At 38.6% G+C, this 15,724-nt stretch overlaps 1 protein-coding gene across 1 annotated transcript in view; it reads left to right on the forward strand.

The window, feature by feature from the left end:
- The window catches only part of CAGE1 (cancer antigen 1), a 62,090-nt gene that overhangs the window by 25,098 nt on the left and 21,268 nt on the right, over positions 1-15,724 (forward strand). Inside the window, exons 6-7 of the mRNA XM_045287377.1 lie at positions 1,939-2,049; positions 11,947-12,054. Coding sequence (XP_045143312.1) covers positions 1,939-2,049; positions 11,947-12,054 — 219 coding nt within the window. The remainder of the gene's footprint in view (positions 1-1,938; positions 2,050-11,946; positions 12,055-15,724) is intronic.

Below are 15,724 nucleotides of genomic sequence, written 5' to 3' on the forward strand. Positions count from 1 at the left end.
GGCAGAATGGACACACTTCCTGCACTGTGTCTCTGTATTGTCTACTGTAGTTCTGTGGGCCAGTGAGGGAATGCTGTGTCTGGTGCTGGGACTGACCCTACAATCCTTTCTGTGTATTGGCTTCTCCAAGTAAGGGCATTGCCCTTGAGGCTTGGAGAGCCAGGATGAGGTTCTCTCTCTCTCTCTTTCCTTCTTAGTTTACTCTTGTGTGGACAGAATAGACCTGCCACTCTACCTAGTCTGCATCTTAAATGGTATCCTCTGTAGCACATTCTTCTAGGTGGGTGTGGGGTGTCAACATAGCTTGGATTACTGGTATGTTGCCCTCAAAGTTGGGCTCACCCAACTGAGGTTTGCTCCCTCTTTCCTTTCTCTTTGGAAACATAAATAATACCCTCCTGGTGGGTAGATTAGTGCCCTGCTCCCCCAGTGCCATCATCTCTGCCCCTTTCTTCCTCTGTGGTCCTTATGGGCATGGGCGAGGTGAAAAAGATATCTTTCAGCCCTGATGCTACCTGCATCATCTTATTATTATTATTATTTTATTTATTTTTCTTTCTTTTTATCCTTCTTTTTAGTTGGATGTCATATCCATCCCTAGGTTTGGTCTGACCCCTGCCATAGTTCCAGGACCTTGACCTGGCACTTATAAGTTAACTTACTTTTCCTTTATGCCCATTGTAATGTTTGCACTTATTCAGTGTACTCATGTTGTATTTGTTCTTTTGTGCTTGGCTAACTTCACTTAGCATAATTTCCTCCATCTCTTCCCAGGAGATGACATGTTTTATGAGTTCATCACTGCTTTTTAGGGATGTGTAGTACTCCACTGTGTTTATATACCAGAGTTTTTTTAATCCATTCATCAATTGATGGAAATTTAGGTTGCTTCCAATTCTTTGAAATTGTGAATTGTGCTGCAATGAACATTGGAGCACAAATGTCTGGTCGTGATCTGTTTCTTACTACTTTTGGGTATATGCCCAGTAGGGGGATTGCTGACTAACTTTTTATTAAAATGAAGAATAATAGAAGAATTGAGTTCAATATTATAGGAGTTAGATTTGTTTATGTTCACTTTAAGATATATAAAAGGGTAAGAGTGGATGCATAATGAGAATAAATGAGACAAGAGATTATAGGGAATACAGGAGTTGGGGGTGGATGATGGGGAGGATAAGGGGATCTCAGGAGTAAATGGTAAAGACAGGAAGGGGTAGGGAGCACAAGAATGGATTGTGATTGCATAACTCATCTTGGAGTCGATGTAATCATGGGACAGGGGATGTTCTAAAAAAATTGATTTGGGCATGATTGTACAGTTCTCCTTGATATGATTGAATGATTGAACTATTGAATTATATGATATGTAAATTCTTGCCAATAAACTGTTGGGGGGAAAAAAGAAAATGTAGGGGTAGTATCCTGTCAATCAGGTCACAGCTTGTGGTGCCTCCATGGGGTGTGACCTCATAAGGAGAGCCCTGGGAAACTCGTCCTCTCTCTCAGCCTTCACTCTCCTGCTTGCTGGCCACCCTGAGAGCTGTGAGAGGCCTACCATGTTTCCACCAACTTTGTATCCACACGATTTTGTACTCACCAGCCTGTAATCTTCCTGCATTTGTATCATTGCATGTGACTGCATGAGTCTGAAAAAGGACTTATAGACTGGTATCAGACTTATGGATTTGAATTGGACTGGGCTGGAATGTTTTCTTGATATATTATTACTTCTTGATATAAAGCTCTTTCTTATCACATATATGAGTGTCACTGGATTTGTTTCTCTAGTCAACCCAATCTAACACAAATATTATTTTACCTCCTTTGGTTTTATTAATAAATATGGAAGGGATTCTTGTTTTATTTACTTTTTGTCAGTCTTCCTTTGAGCTTTACTAAAACTTTCAATCCAGTGACTCAAATTGTGACCCTTAGGATATCACCAATCCTGATGCTGAAAACTTCAAAGAGAAGAACAAAAATATTGATATAATGCTGCAAAAACTGAAGTGCTTCCATCTTAAAAAGAAAAATTTAGATAAAGAGGTACTGTATTCTCTCTGAAAATAATACCATTATTAATTAAAAGTAAAAATAGGCAAAGAAAGTGATAGCATTGTTGTGTGAAAAAATCTCTATAATTTGAATTTTTAAAAAGAACTGTTTTGTAGACCCTCATAGCTCTGCCATACACCTCATTAAAATCGATATAGTTCAACAGTGATTTGTTTTATAACTAGAAAGTCTGTATTAGAAAAGCTCATTAATATGCTAAAAGAGATATGATTCCCCCCTCCCCCCATTCTTTAGGAGTACTGTGGACTCCTGACGAGGATCTCGTTTTGACATTCTCATCAGTGGCATCTTTAGGGTTGGTGTCACCCAGTGTTGTAACTGATGATGTCCATCCTCCTTATGTTCATGGACCTCCTCCTATAACAGAAAACACAGAATTCTTAGAAATGTTTATTACCAATTTTAGTCATAGATTATTATCTGATCAACATAATTGTAAAGTGTTTATATATAGTATTTGTTAGGTTATATGAATACTAACAGTATAGTTGTATATAATCTTTCTGTGTCAAATTATAACATTATTAGTAACTGAGCAGAAAACTTAAAAAAATTATCTTTAGTTTCATTTAATTGTTCTGTTTCCAAAAAAGTTAGGGATAGGGGTACACAAATACTACTTACCACAATATTGTAGTTGAAACACAAGAAATTTGATAAAATCAGCAACTATAAAATATCAGCCACAACAAAAACAATAGCATACACTTGTAGTGCATGCAGATGAAACCACATGATTTGAAAGATGCATCATCATAACTTGGTAACAGTGGCAGCTCTGACAGGAGTGTATTAGAAGGTTCAAAAAGTACATTTTAACAGAGTTTTAACCTTATAGGTGTATTAATACATGTAAACTGGGTTTGTGAAAAAAAGCATTGTAACGATGAAAATCTTTTGTTATTAGAGCTAGTGACAGGTGAATAACACTTCTGCTGAAATACTGCACACAAAAAATGTATACACAGTAATTTTGTGGTTACCTTCCCTGATAATGTCACCCAGTACGGTCTGTGTCCCATAATGACACCACTGATTCCTATAATGATTTCAGCCTAGGGGCTCTGGTGTTGCAGTGGTTAAGTGCTTGGATGAGAACCAAAAGACCAGCAATTGGCACTCACCAGCCACTCCATAGGAGAAGAAGACACAGTCTGTTTCTATAGAGATTACATCTTTGAAAACCTTTGGGCAGTTCTATTGTGTTCTATAGGCTTCTGTAAGTTGGAATTAATTCAGTAGCAGTGAGTTTAGAACTAAATTGCATAGCAAGTATGTGACAAGTTTTCTGGGGAAGCTCTCTATTGCCTAGCTACTCTGTGGAGAAAGGGACTCAAGGAATAAGGAGACATGCAGAGAAGCAACTGGCCTCAATGTCTGTAAACTAGCCTTCAAGAAAAAGCTCAATTATAATTCAGAGTAAGTTGTTACAAAGATAGAGACCTTAGACACTTATAGCCTTTCAATAAAGTTTTTGGTAGTGACTGAAATATTGACAGATGACATAATAATGCTGTCTATAATTTTACCCTCCTAGGGGGTGAATGAAAAAAGGAATGGCTGGGATATAAATGATATAAATGATTGGCCATGGACTGCTAATTGTTGACATTGGATGACAGTTACAGGGGCTTTATTATAATTCTCCCTCTTTTTTAACATTGGAACATTTTAATAATAAAAAGTAAACAAAATTGTGCAAACTTTACCTCACTGGAAAAGTTTGAATATTGTTGCTGTCTCGTACCACCGAATCAGTTCCAACTCTTAACAACTCCATCTGTCATAGAACTCTATAAGGTTTTATAGTCTGTAATGTAGATTTATTATGATAGCTGACCAATAGGTGTTTTGTACCTTGGTGCCTCCGAGTGGGTTTGACAATAATCTTCAGTACCAGAAAAGTACAAATTGTTTATACCACCCAGGAATCTTGGAAATTAAGGATCATTATTATAATAATGAAGGAACAAATAAGAAGTCATTATAAATTATATCCAGGAATGTTTGGCTAGATTTTTTAAAGAACTGTAATTTTTAGAACTATGGTATACTGACTGCAATAACAATGGGTTTTAGGATAGACTCCCTAGAGACCTTATAATCATCACTGATTTAGATAATTTACTAGTAAAATTCACAGGACTCAGGATATAGTCATACTTATAGTTTTAATGTATTACTAGGCTAAATTTTAATGTATTACTAGGCTAAATCAATACAGGGAAAATGCACATAGGGTGAAGTCTGAAGAAAAACAGATGTAAGTTTCCAAGGGTCTTCCCCCAGTAGAAATACTAGGATGCTCTCAATTCCTCAAGCAATGAATGTGCCAGCACATGTGAAGTAATGCCTACCAGGGAAGCTCATTAAAGACTCAGTGCCCAGTGATTTTATTAGGTATTGGACACAAATCAGTTGCTCATATGTAAGTTCAGGTTGAAGTTGAAGAAAATTAAAATAAGTGCACCAGAGCTAAAATACAAACTTGAGTCTATCCCAACTGAATTTTGAGAATATCTCAAGAACAGATTTGATGCATTAAACACTAATGATAGAAGACCTGATGACATTCTGTGGGATGACATCAAGAACATCATGCATGAAGAAAACAAAGATCATTTAAAAAGTCAGGGAAGAAAGAAAAGGTCAAAATGGATGTCAGAATAAACTCTGAAACTTTCTCTAAAGCATAGAGTACCTAAGGCAAATGGAAGGAATGATGAAGTCAAAGTGCTAAACAGAAAATTTCAAAGCTCAGCTCAAGAAGAGAAGGTAAAACATTAAAATGAAATATGCAAAGACCTAGAATTGGTAAAACAAAAAGAAAATCACACTCAGCAGATCTTAAACTGTAAGAACTCAAGAAAAAAAATCAAGCCTCCAGTTGCAATATTGAAAATTTTTATGGGAAAAACATCAAAAGGTGCAGGAAACATCAAAAGATGATGAAAAGAATACACAGAGTCACCATGCCAAAAATAACTAGTCAACATTCCATTTCAAGAGGTAGTATATGAGCAAGAACCAATGGCACTGAAGGAAGAAGTCTAAGCTGTACTGAAGGCATTAGCCAAAAATCAAGGCTCCAGGAATTGATAGAATACCAATCAAAACATTTCAATAAACTGATGATGTACTGGAAACACTCACTTGTATATGCCAAGAAATTTGGAAAACAGATGGACATCTGACTGGAAGAGATCCATATTTGTACCCATTCCAAAGAAAGGTGATCCAACAGAATGTGCAAATTATAGAACAATATCATTGATATCTCATGCAAGTAAAATTTTGCTGAAGATCTTTCCTCTACCTTGCTTGCTGAAAGTGAGCAGGACTTGAACTACTCACTTGCTGATGAAGATTTCAGCCTTCATTATGGATTAAAACTCAGTATAAAGGAAACCCAAGCCTTCACAACTGGACCAATAGGTGCATCATGATAAACAGAGAAAAGATTGAAGTTGTCAGGGATTTCCTTTTGCTTGGATCCACAATTGGTGTTCATGGAAGCAGCAGTCAAGATATCAAATGATGTGTTGCATTAGGTAAATCTGCTGCATAAGACTTCTTTAGAGTATGGAAAAGCAAGGATGTTACTTTAGGCCTTAGGTGTGCCTGACCCCAACTATGGTATTTTTTTTTTTCATTTTTATAGGCACATTATCCACATAACATACAATTCTATAGTTCATGAATATCAAAAAGAGTTGTACAATCATTAACACGATCAGTTTTGGAACATTTTCTTCTTTCTTGTAATCATTGTTATTAACTCCCCATCTCCCCCAACCTCACCTGATATGCCCCCAAGGAACCATTAATGCAGTTAATCTCTATAGATTTACTTATCCTGGATCTCACATACAGAAAAGCATACCAAAACCAAAAAAATAACATCCAAGTAAAACAGAGAAAAAGCTCAATGGAAAAGAAAGTAGAAAATATTAACAACTAGAACAACTTTCAAGTGGGTCAAAAGAGAGATCAAATGATAGGTGTTAAATTTTAACTTAATTACATCTGCCATAATCCACTTTCCGATGCATTCTGCATGTTAGCAAGGCTATTTCCAACCCTGGTCAGAGGGGATTTACTGGAGGCTTAATGTATTTCTCCTTCATATTTTTTGTTTTTTTAAACTGAAACAACTTTTAATAAATTGGTCAAAAGGGAGATCAAATGATAAGGTATTACATTTAAACCTAATTGTATCTACCACCTAAGAGCCCTGGTGGTGTAGTGGTTATGTATTGGTGGTGTATTGGGCTGCGATCTGCAAGGTTGGAAGTTTGAAACAACTAGCAATTTCACAGGAGAAAGACTGTTTACTCTTGTAAACAGTTACAGTCTTGGAAATGCACAGAAGGTCACCATGAGTCAGCATTGACTCAATTGCAGTGTATTTGAGTTTTTTTAATATCTACAATTGCTGACTACAACACTCTCTGTTAACATCCCTTAATTATGGTTATAGGGGATTCACTGGACCACGCCATGGTATTTTCAATCAACTCATATGCATGTTGGGTATTGAATAAGGAAGACTGAAGAAAAATTTAAAAACCATGGTGTTGGTAAAGTATATTGAAAATTGCATGGACTGCCTAAACAACAAACAGATCTGTCTTGGAAGAAGTGCAGCCACATTGCTCTGTAGAGACAAGGATAGGGAGGCTTTGACTCAAGTATTATTGAGCAGGTTATCAGAAGACACCAGTCCCTAGCGAAGACCATCACCTTGTGAAGAGACATCTGGAAAAAGGAAGATCCACAACAAGATAGAATGACATAGTGGCTGCAACAATGGACCCAAACATTAGCAGAATTGTGAGGATGTTCAGGATCGGCTGTTTCTCTCTGTTGTACATAGGATTGCTATGTGTGGGAATCAACTCAATGGCACATAGCAACAACACATTCATACTATTCTTGGCATAAACCCAAATTCCAGATCCTTAGAAGGAAAGCATGTGTTCAATAGAAACCATATTTTTCACACAAACCGTTTAGGCACAGTGAATCATCTTACCAGTGAATGGTAAGAAACCTCCTGATATCCAAGTTTCCAGATTCTAGCCAAGGAACAACCTTACTAGTAGACCTATCCTATGACAAGTGTCTCAGGTAAAATTTCTTCACAAGGGCTGGTTTTTTAAAATGTAACTTTTGGATACTAGAGAATGGACTGTGCAGGTTTTGATGATTTTATTATAAATGTTATAGGATATAGTATTTTTCTTTTGTCTGTAACATAAAATTATTTTTTTCTTAGCTGCTGAAACATAAAGCCAGAATCACAGCCATTAGGGAGTTAATTGCAAATGAAAAAACATTTCAAGATCAGATAGTTGAGGTGAGTTTAATATTTACCCCCCACCCTTCAGAAGAATGCCCTTCATGATAACAGTTGTATAAGCCCCTAATAAAATGTTAAAAAAGAGAGAAAAAAAAAAAGAAAAAAAAGAATGCCCTTCAGAGGACAGCACTGGGGCTGCAGCTTGGGGAGAGGGGTGCGTCAGATTAGAGCACACGGGAGAACTGCGAAGGGATGTAGAGGGAGGAGAGGACATCCTGGCCGAACAAGCCTCCAGGATGATGTTCCTGCTCCGAGCAGACAACGCACAGGGAGGACCATAGGGCTGGCCTCACCATGGGACATGGCGTCCCTCACTGAACCGTGACAGTGTGGAGGAGAGCACTGGAGACACAGTGCAGGAATAGTGCATGATCTGGGTTCATCACGCTGGGGCAAGGCACTGAGGGCATGCAGCAGAGCAGCAGAGGGAACAGAGTGATGAAACCCCCAGGGAATACCAAAAATAGACTTGGGAGACAGAGTGTGGCACCCCATCAGATTCTACTGGAAAACACTCCTAAAGACCAACAAACAGACCTTGAACTATTTATAGGCTTTTCCATTTTTGTCAGTGGCTTTCTTTTCGTTATTCTTACTTTGTTCTTGATTTCTGCTCTTGTTATTTTTTTGTTGGTTTTTTACTTCCTTTGTTGTTTTATTTGGCTTTGCCATGTTTTTTCACTTATTAATGTAGCTGCATTTCTATCTAGATAAGATAGGCAGGATAAATAATTCGGAGATGAAAAGAATGGGGCTAATGGTTCTGGGGGATACAGGAGAAGGGGAAGTGGGAAGAAGGAAGGGCAGGGGTGGGGGTGGGGACCAACCCAGGGCCAAGGAAACAACAAGTGAACTAAAATCAATGGAAGGAAGGTCGTGGGATTCCTGGTGGGCCTCAATCAAAGGCAATGTAGCAGTGAGGAATTACTAAGCCCGAATGAAGGCTGAACATGATGGTGGGACAAGAGGAAAGTACAAAGGAAATAAAGGAAAAAACCAGGAGGCAGAGGAACTTATAGAGACCTAAATGCAGGCATGTACATATGTAAATATATATGAGAGAGAGAGAGAGAGAGAGAGAAAGAGAGAAAGAAATAGAACTATGCACTCATATCTATATGTTAAGAATTAAGGTTGCAGATGGACATTGGGCCTCGACTCAAGTACTCAACACAAGAACACTCTGTTTTAATAACCAACATTCAGTGATGCTTACCTTCCCAACATGATCACTGAAGACAAAATGGGTACATAAGCAAATGTGATGAAGAAAGCTGATGGTACCCAGCTATCAAAAAGATACAGCATCTGGGGTCTTAAAGGCTTGAAGATAAACAAGCAGCTATCTATCTATCTATGAAGCAACAAAGCCCATATGGAAGAACCACACCAGCCTGTGTGAATCATGGGGTGTCAATGGGATCAGGTATCAAGCATCTAAGACCCAGAACAAAACCATACCCAAGGTGAATGTGGGGGTGGGGCATGGAGTAGAGACCGAATGCCCATCTGTAGACAATTGGACATCCCCTCAAAGAGGATTCACGGGGAATAGATGAACCAGTCAGGGTGCAGTATAGCACTGATGAAACACACAAAGTTGTTTCCTTCACCCCACCATCATGACCTCTAGCTTCCTTCACCCCACCATCATGACCTCAATTCTAACTTACAAAGCATATTAGACCAGAGCATGCACACTGCTACAGAGAAGAGAGCCCACAACACAGGGAATCCAGCATAGATAAACTCCTCAGGGTCAACAAGGAGAGTAGAGATACCAGAAGGATTAGGGGAGGGTGGAGGGAGAAAGGGGAAATCAATCACAAGGACCAACTAGAACCCCCTCCCAGGGGGATGAATAACAGAAAAGAGGGTGAGGGGCGATGGAGGATGATGTAAGATATGGAAAAAGTAATCTATAAATTATCAAGGGTTTGTGAGGGAGGGCGCACAGGGGGGAGGGAGGGAGAAGAAATGGGCAGCTGATATCAGGGGCTAAAGTGGGAAGAGAATGTTTTGAAAATAATTATGGTGGCATATGTGCAAATGTGCTTGACACATTGGAGGAATGTATGGGTTGTGATAAGAGGTGAAAGAGTCCCCAATAAAAGTTTTTTTTTAAATATTTACTACATACTAGGGGCCTGGTGGTGTAGTGGGTTGTGAGTTGGGCTGCTAACCCCAAGGTCAGCAGTTCAAAACCACTATCCACTCCAAGGGAGAAAGATGAGGATTTCTGCTCCTGTAAAGACTTATCAGCCTCAGAAATCGAAAGGGACAGTTCTACTCTGTCTTATGAGTTGGAATCTACTTGGTGGAGGTGGAGGGGGGTGAGGATGAGATAAGCATTGGGTTGCTAACATCAAGGTCAGTAGTTCACACTGCTAGAGGGAGAAAGATGAATCTGTCCTTTCCTGTAAACATATACAGTCTTGGAAATCCCAAAGAACAGTTTGACTCTTTCCAACAGGGTAGCTGTGAGTCAAAATAGATGGTTTGTTTTGTTTAATCCATAGCATACATAAAGACGTTTAATTCTTTGTCAGAAGAATTGTTAACTTTTAATTGTGTTACAAATCAATTTAAACACATAACAGATAAAGCTGTAGATTTTTCAGATCCCACTTCTTTTGTGAAATAATGTGATCAAACTTTCATGATCAAGGAGTCCTGGTAGCATAATGTGTTATGTATTGGGCTGCTAACTGCAAGGTCAGCAGCTTGAATCTACTAAATGCTCTGAGGGGAAATTTTTTAAAATGAGGCTTTCTGCTCCCATAAAGATTTACAGCTTCAGGAAACCAAAAGGACAGATCTATTCTGTCCTATGAGGTCATTGTGAGGCACAATTGACACCATGGCAGTGAGCTTTCAAATTTCTTTTTTTTTTTCTTTAAAAAAAATCATTTTATTGGGGGATCGTACAACTCTTATCATAATCCATACATACATCCATTGTGTCAAGCACATTTTTACATTTGTTGCCCTCATCAGTCTCAAAATATTTGCTCTCCACTTAAGCCCTTGGTAACAGCTCCTCATTTTTTCTCCTTCCCTTCCCGCTCCCCCTCCTTCGTGAACCCTTGATAATTTATAAATTATTATTTTGTCATGTCTTACACTGTCCAACGTCTTTGTTCGCCCACTTTTCTGTTGTCCGTCCCCCAGAGAGGAGGTTATATGTAGATTCTTTTTTTTTTTTTAACATTTTATTAGGGGCTCATACAACTGTTATCCCAATCCATACACACATCAATTGTGTAAAGCGCATTTGTACATCGTTTCTCGAGCTTTTAAATTTCATGATGGGCTTTCATGGGACAGAAATAAGGGCGACTGGTAAGTTTTTAGAAGAAAGTGCATGTTAAAGATTAGTTCTTTTATTTCTTTATCACTAGCAACAAAATTCCATTAAAACTAATTTCGGATTTTATGACTCTGACTATTCTTCTCCTTCTCAGAGTTGGATATAAAAAGCTCTTTTTCATCAATGAAGGATAGTGGGAATTCTTATCATTCCAGGGGAAAAGAGAGAAGGAGAAGAGATTGTGTTTATGTGTGGTTATTGGAAATAAAAGAGGGCTATGGGATCTGGCCCCACAAACTGAATCCGGCCCCACAAAAATCCTTAGGAGCAACTTCATGTGTGGTAGTTACATAATCTGTCAACCTGAGAAAGGGTGGAGTCTAGCTTGTCAATCAAATCGCAGCTTGATAACCTCATTTGAAGGTGTGAAGGAGATAAATAGCTAACTGGAGGACAGACACTCTCTCTGCTTCATTTTCCCGCTGACAAGCCACAGGGAACATTGATTGCAGCCAGAGCCCTGGAGCTGGAGGAGCCACGTGGAGACCCCTGCCAATGTTGAGATGCTTCCACCACCACTGTATCCACAAGACTGTCCAACCACTGGCCTGTGATCTTTCTGCATTCGATGTCATTACATGGCTGCGTGATTCAGCTTTCCTCCTGCAGTCGGTGTCATTGTGTGTGTTTTGTGAGATTGAGGAGGACTTTGTAGATTGGTGTCAGACATATGGGCTAATGTTGAACTTATGGGCTTGGGCAGTGCTGGGTTGAGATGCTTTCTTAATGTACACTTACCCTTTATATAAAACTCTCTCTTATACATGAGTTTCTGTGGATTTGTTTCTCTAAGTATCCATACTAATACAAGAAATAAATATAAAATTCATTTAGGTAATTTCTAAATTGTGAAGGTGTTATTTAGCTAATTGGAATCTCTTGGTGTCTAACCTTTAGGAAGCCTGTACCCTATAAATCTTATTTGTAAAATGAGCCTATTAGTCACCTACCTACCTGGAGACAGAGAGAGCCCAGGTATGTTCTTCTAGGTCTAAATTCCATGCTTTTATGATTTTTAGCCACTGAAGAACACTTGGATATTTTAATCTAATTTTAATCTAATGCATTATGTATTGTTAAATACCTTTGAGAGTGTGAAAGTATCAAAACTGAGCAAAATTATATTTTATTGCAGGCCACAGGCTTTGATTCATTTGATGCCAACAAGATCAATGATGTACCCATCTTATTGGAAGCCAAACTGGATAAGTATCACAATCTAAATGAGGAGCTGGATTTCTTGGTAAGGATTTTTAATTTCTTTGCTGCCATTTTTATACCACTTAATTAATTTTAAGAAATCATTAACCTTTAAAAAATGTGCTTACTAAAATACAGTGTCATTACAATAGTATTGTTGACCTACAAAAGTACAAAATTGAAGTTTACATTTTCATTTTTGACATCTTAGATATTGCCCCACCTAATTTCTTTCTCAGCTATTCAGATTTATCTTTTTCAAAATGAACATGTAAACAAATATGTGCTATCTATCATAGTAGATGAAGCACATTTATATTGTTGCATATGCTACTACTATTTTCATAACAATATCTGTTCTCAATACTCTGATTAAAGAGTGCCTTGGGAAATAATACTCATAGTTTACTTTAGATGACATCTAAAGATAAAAGGACACACACACAAACACATACACACACTATATAAACGAACGGAGCCTGGTGGCATAGTGGATTTTGAGTTGCTAACCACAACTTGTAGTGCTAACCACAAAGTCAGTAGTTTGAACCCACCAACCATTAAACTATAAAAATATGAGGCTTCCCACTTCTATAAAGATTTGCAGGCTCACAAACCACAGGAACAGTGTACTTTGTCCTTTGAGGTCATCAAGAGTCAAAATCAATGTGATGGCAGTAAGTGACATAGCAAAAAAAACATTAGAATAAAATGAAAATGTGATCTTGGTATTAAAAAACATATAAAGTAATTCAACAGTATAGTTTGATTTCATCATAATGAAAAAGAGGCTATATAACAAATTGGTTTTTAATAGCAGTTAAATACAGAAGTCGATCATTATATTTTTAAATGGGTAAAAAGTACTTCGCATTGTAGTATAGGAGTAGTAGGAGCATAAGAACTTTCCTGCTTACCTTAATGATAACCAACATCAGGTGAAAGCTAGTTTTAGTATGGTGGAAGAAGGACCAGATTAAGCCTGTGAGGACCCTGAACCCTGGTAATCCACTGTTGTGTCTCCTCCACTGCTTCGCATGTGTTCTAATAGGACATGTGAATTAAACCTAGGCATGTATATATGTGTGTGTTTGTAACATCATGATAAATGGAAAAGATTGAAGTTGTCAAAGATTTTGTCTTGTTTGGCTCCACAATCAATGCTCATGGAAGCAGCAGTCAAAAGATCAAAAGATGTGTGGCATTCAGTAAATCTGGTGCACGAGTCCTTTGATAGTATTAAAAAAAGCAAAGATGTTACTTGGAGGACTAGGGTGCACCTGACCCAAGCCCTGGTATTTTCAATTACCTCATGTACATGTGAAAGTTCAACATTGAATAAGGAAGACTGAAGAAGAATCAGTGCATTTGATTTATAGTGCTAGAGAAGAATATTAAAAGGAACATGGACTGCTAAAAGGATAAACCAATCAGTCTTAGAAGAAGGTTGGCCAGAGTCCTCCTGACATACTTTGGGCATGTAGTTACATAATCACCTGTCAACTTGAGCGAAAGAGTGGAGTCTAGCCTGTCAATTAGGTCATAGCCAATGATGCCTCTGTGTGGGCATGGCCTTCTCCTGAGAATTCTGGGAACTTCTGTCTCCACCCACCTGGAGGTGGGACATATATTCTTTCTGCTACACATTCCTGTTGACAAGCTACTTGGAGCCAAACTGTTGGCAGACAGAGTCCTGGAGCTGGAGGAGCCACATGGAGAGCTGTGCCAGCGCTGAGATTCTTCCACAAGACTTTTCACCCACTGTACTGTGATCTTCCTCCTTTGGCATCATTGTATGTGTTGTGTGAGTCTGTAGAAGAAAGTATGGATTAGTATCAGACATATGGGCTAATATCGGACTTATGGGCTAATATTGAATTTATGAACTCACACGGAGGCAGCATCAGGCTGCAACCTGATTGACAGGTTGAATTCCACCCCTACACTTTTATATATCTTCAAGTTGACATGGAACTATGTAACTAACACAGAGGTGGATGGAGAGTAAATCCTTCGGGACCTTCATTTGCGGATGTGTCACAAAACAAAAGAATACAACAGTTACAAACATCTATTTATAGGTGGAATTTGGAATGTATGAAACAAGGAAAATTGGAAGTATTCTAACATTAAATGGAGTATATAAAGATGCATATTCTAGGCATTAGTGAGCTGAAATGGACTGATATTGGCCATTTTGAATGAGGGAGTCATATGGTTTACTATGCTGGGAATGAAAAATTCAAATGGAAAGGTGTTGCAGTCATCATCAAAAAGGACATTTCAAGATCTATCTTGAAGTCCATTGCTGTCTATGGTAGCATAATATCTATCTGCATACAAGGGAATGCACTCAATACAACTATTATTCTAATTTATATACCAACCACTAAAGATAATGGTGAAGAAATGTAATCAAGATACATTGACTGCCAAACCCACTTCCTCTGACTGTGAAGATGCGACCTGAGCAAGGCACGAGGCCAGGCACCATCAGCTTTGTACACCACATTTGCTGTGCACCTGCTCTGCCTTCAATGATCCTGTCCTGAAGCACCGAATGACCGGGACCGGACAAGGGGTGCCGACCTTGTTGATGGGGCTGCCCGCACCTCTCTGGTTACCTCCGAGATAGCAGCTGTCACGATGGGGCAGGAATCAATGACATTCAACGATGTGGCTGTAAAGTTCACCTGGGAGGAATGGCAGCTCCTGAACCCTGCTCAGAAGACCCTATATCAGGATGTGATGTTGGAGAACTATCGCAACCTGGTTTCCATTGAAATCCAAAAAGATGGTGATCATATGCTCGAACACTTGCAACATGAAAGATACATGGACAGAACGGAACAATGCTATAAATTTAAGACATTGGAAAGTATTGCTTCTCAGCACAAAAATAATTTTCCTCTCAAGGAAAATTGTGAGATGTTTGGCTTTCATGAAGAAGTTGTAAAATCAGATGTAATCATTCTGAAATTAAATCAGAACAGAAGCAACAAAATAAAGAAGTCAATTGTGCTCAATGGAGATGAGAAAACGTTTCTCCATGTTGAACAAGAGCAATTTTGTACTGACATGAAATTCCCTGAGTGTGAACAATCCAGGTTCAAGAAGTCACAGTGGGTTCAGCATCAGGAATCTGATGAAATTGAGAAACCACACACAGGTGATAAATGTGGGAAAACTTTCATTGAGGAGTCTTTGCCCTGTGAGCACCAGATCATTGGTATACTAGATAAGACCTATGAATGCAGTCAGTGTGGGCAAAAATTCAAGAAAGTGTTCAAACTCAATGAACATTATCAAAAAGCTCATAAAGGACAAGAACTATATGAATGCTTGGAATGTGGCAAAGCTTATCACAGTAAATCATACCTCAAGGAACATCAGAAAACGCAGGTAGCACAAACGCCATGTGTGTGCAGTGAATGTGGGAAAGGCTTCACCAGGAAGCAGTACCTCCCTATTCATCAGAAAATTCACACTGGGGAGAAACCCCATGTATGTGATGAATGTGGCAAAGCTTTCGTTCTGAAAGCATATCTCAAAAGTCATCTACGAACTCATACTGGAGAAAAACCCTATGTATGCCGTGAATGTGGTAAAGCTTGCAGTCAAAAGCAATGGCTCACAGCACATCAGGCATTTCACACAGGAGAGAAACCCCATGTATGTGGTGAATGTGGAAAAACCTTTGTCTGGAAGTATGA

Source organism: Echinops telfairi, unplaced genomic scaffold, assembly GCF_000313985.2.
Source record: "Echinops telfairi isolate 266 unplaced genomic scaffold, ASM31398v2 ScPeMD7_13;HRSCAF=56, whole genome shotgun sequence".
NCBI lineage: Eukaryota > Metazoa > Chordata > Mammalia > Afrosoricida > Tenrecidae > Echinops > Echinops telfairi.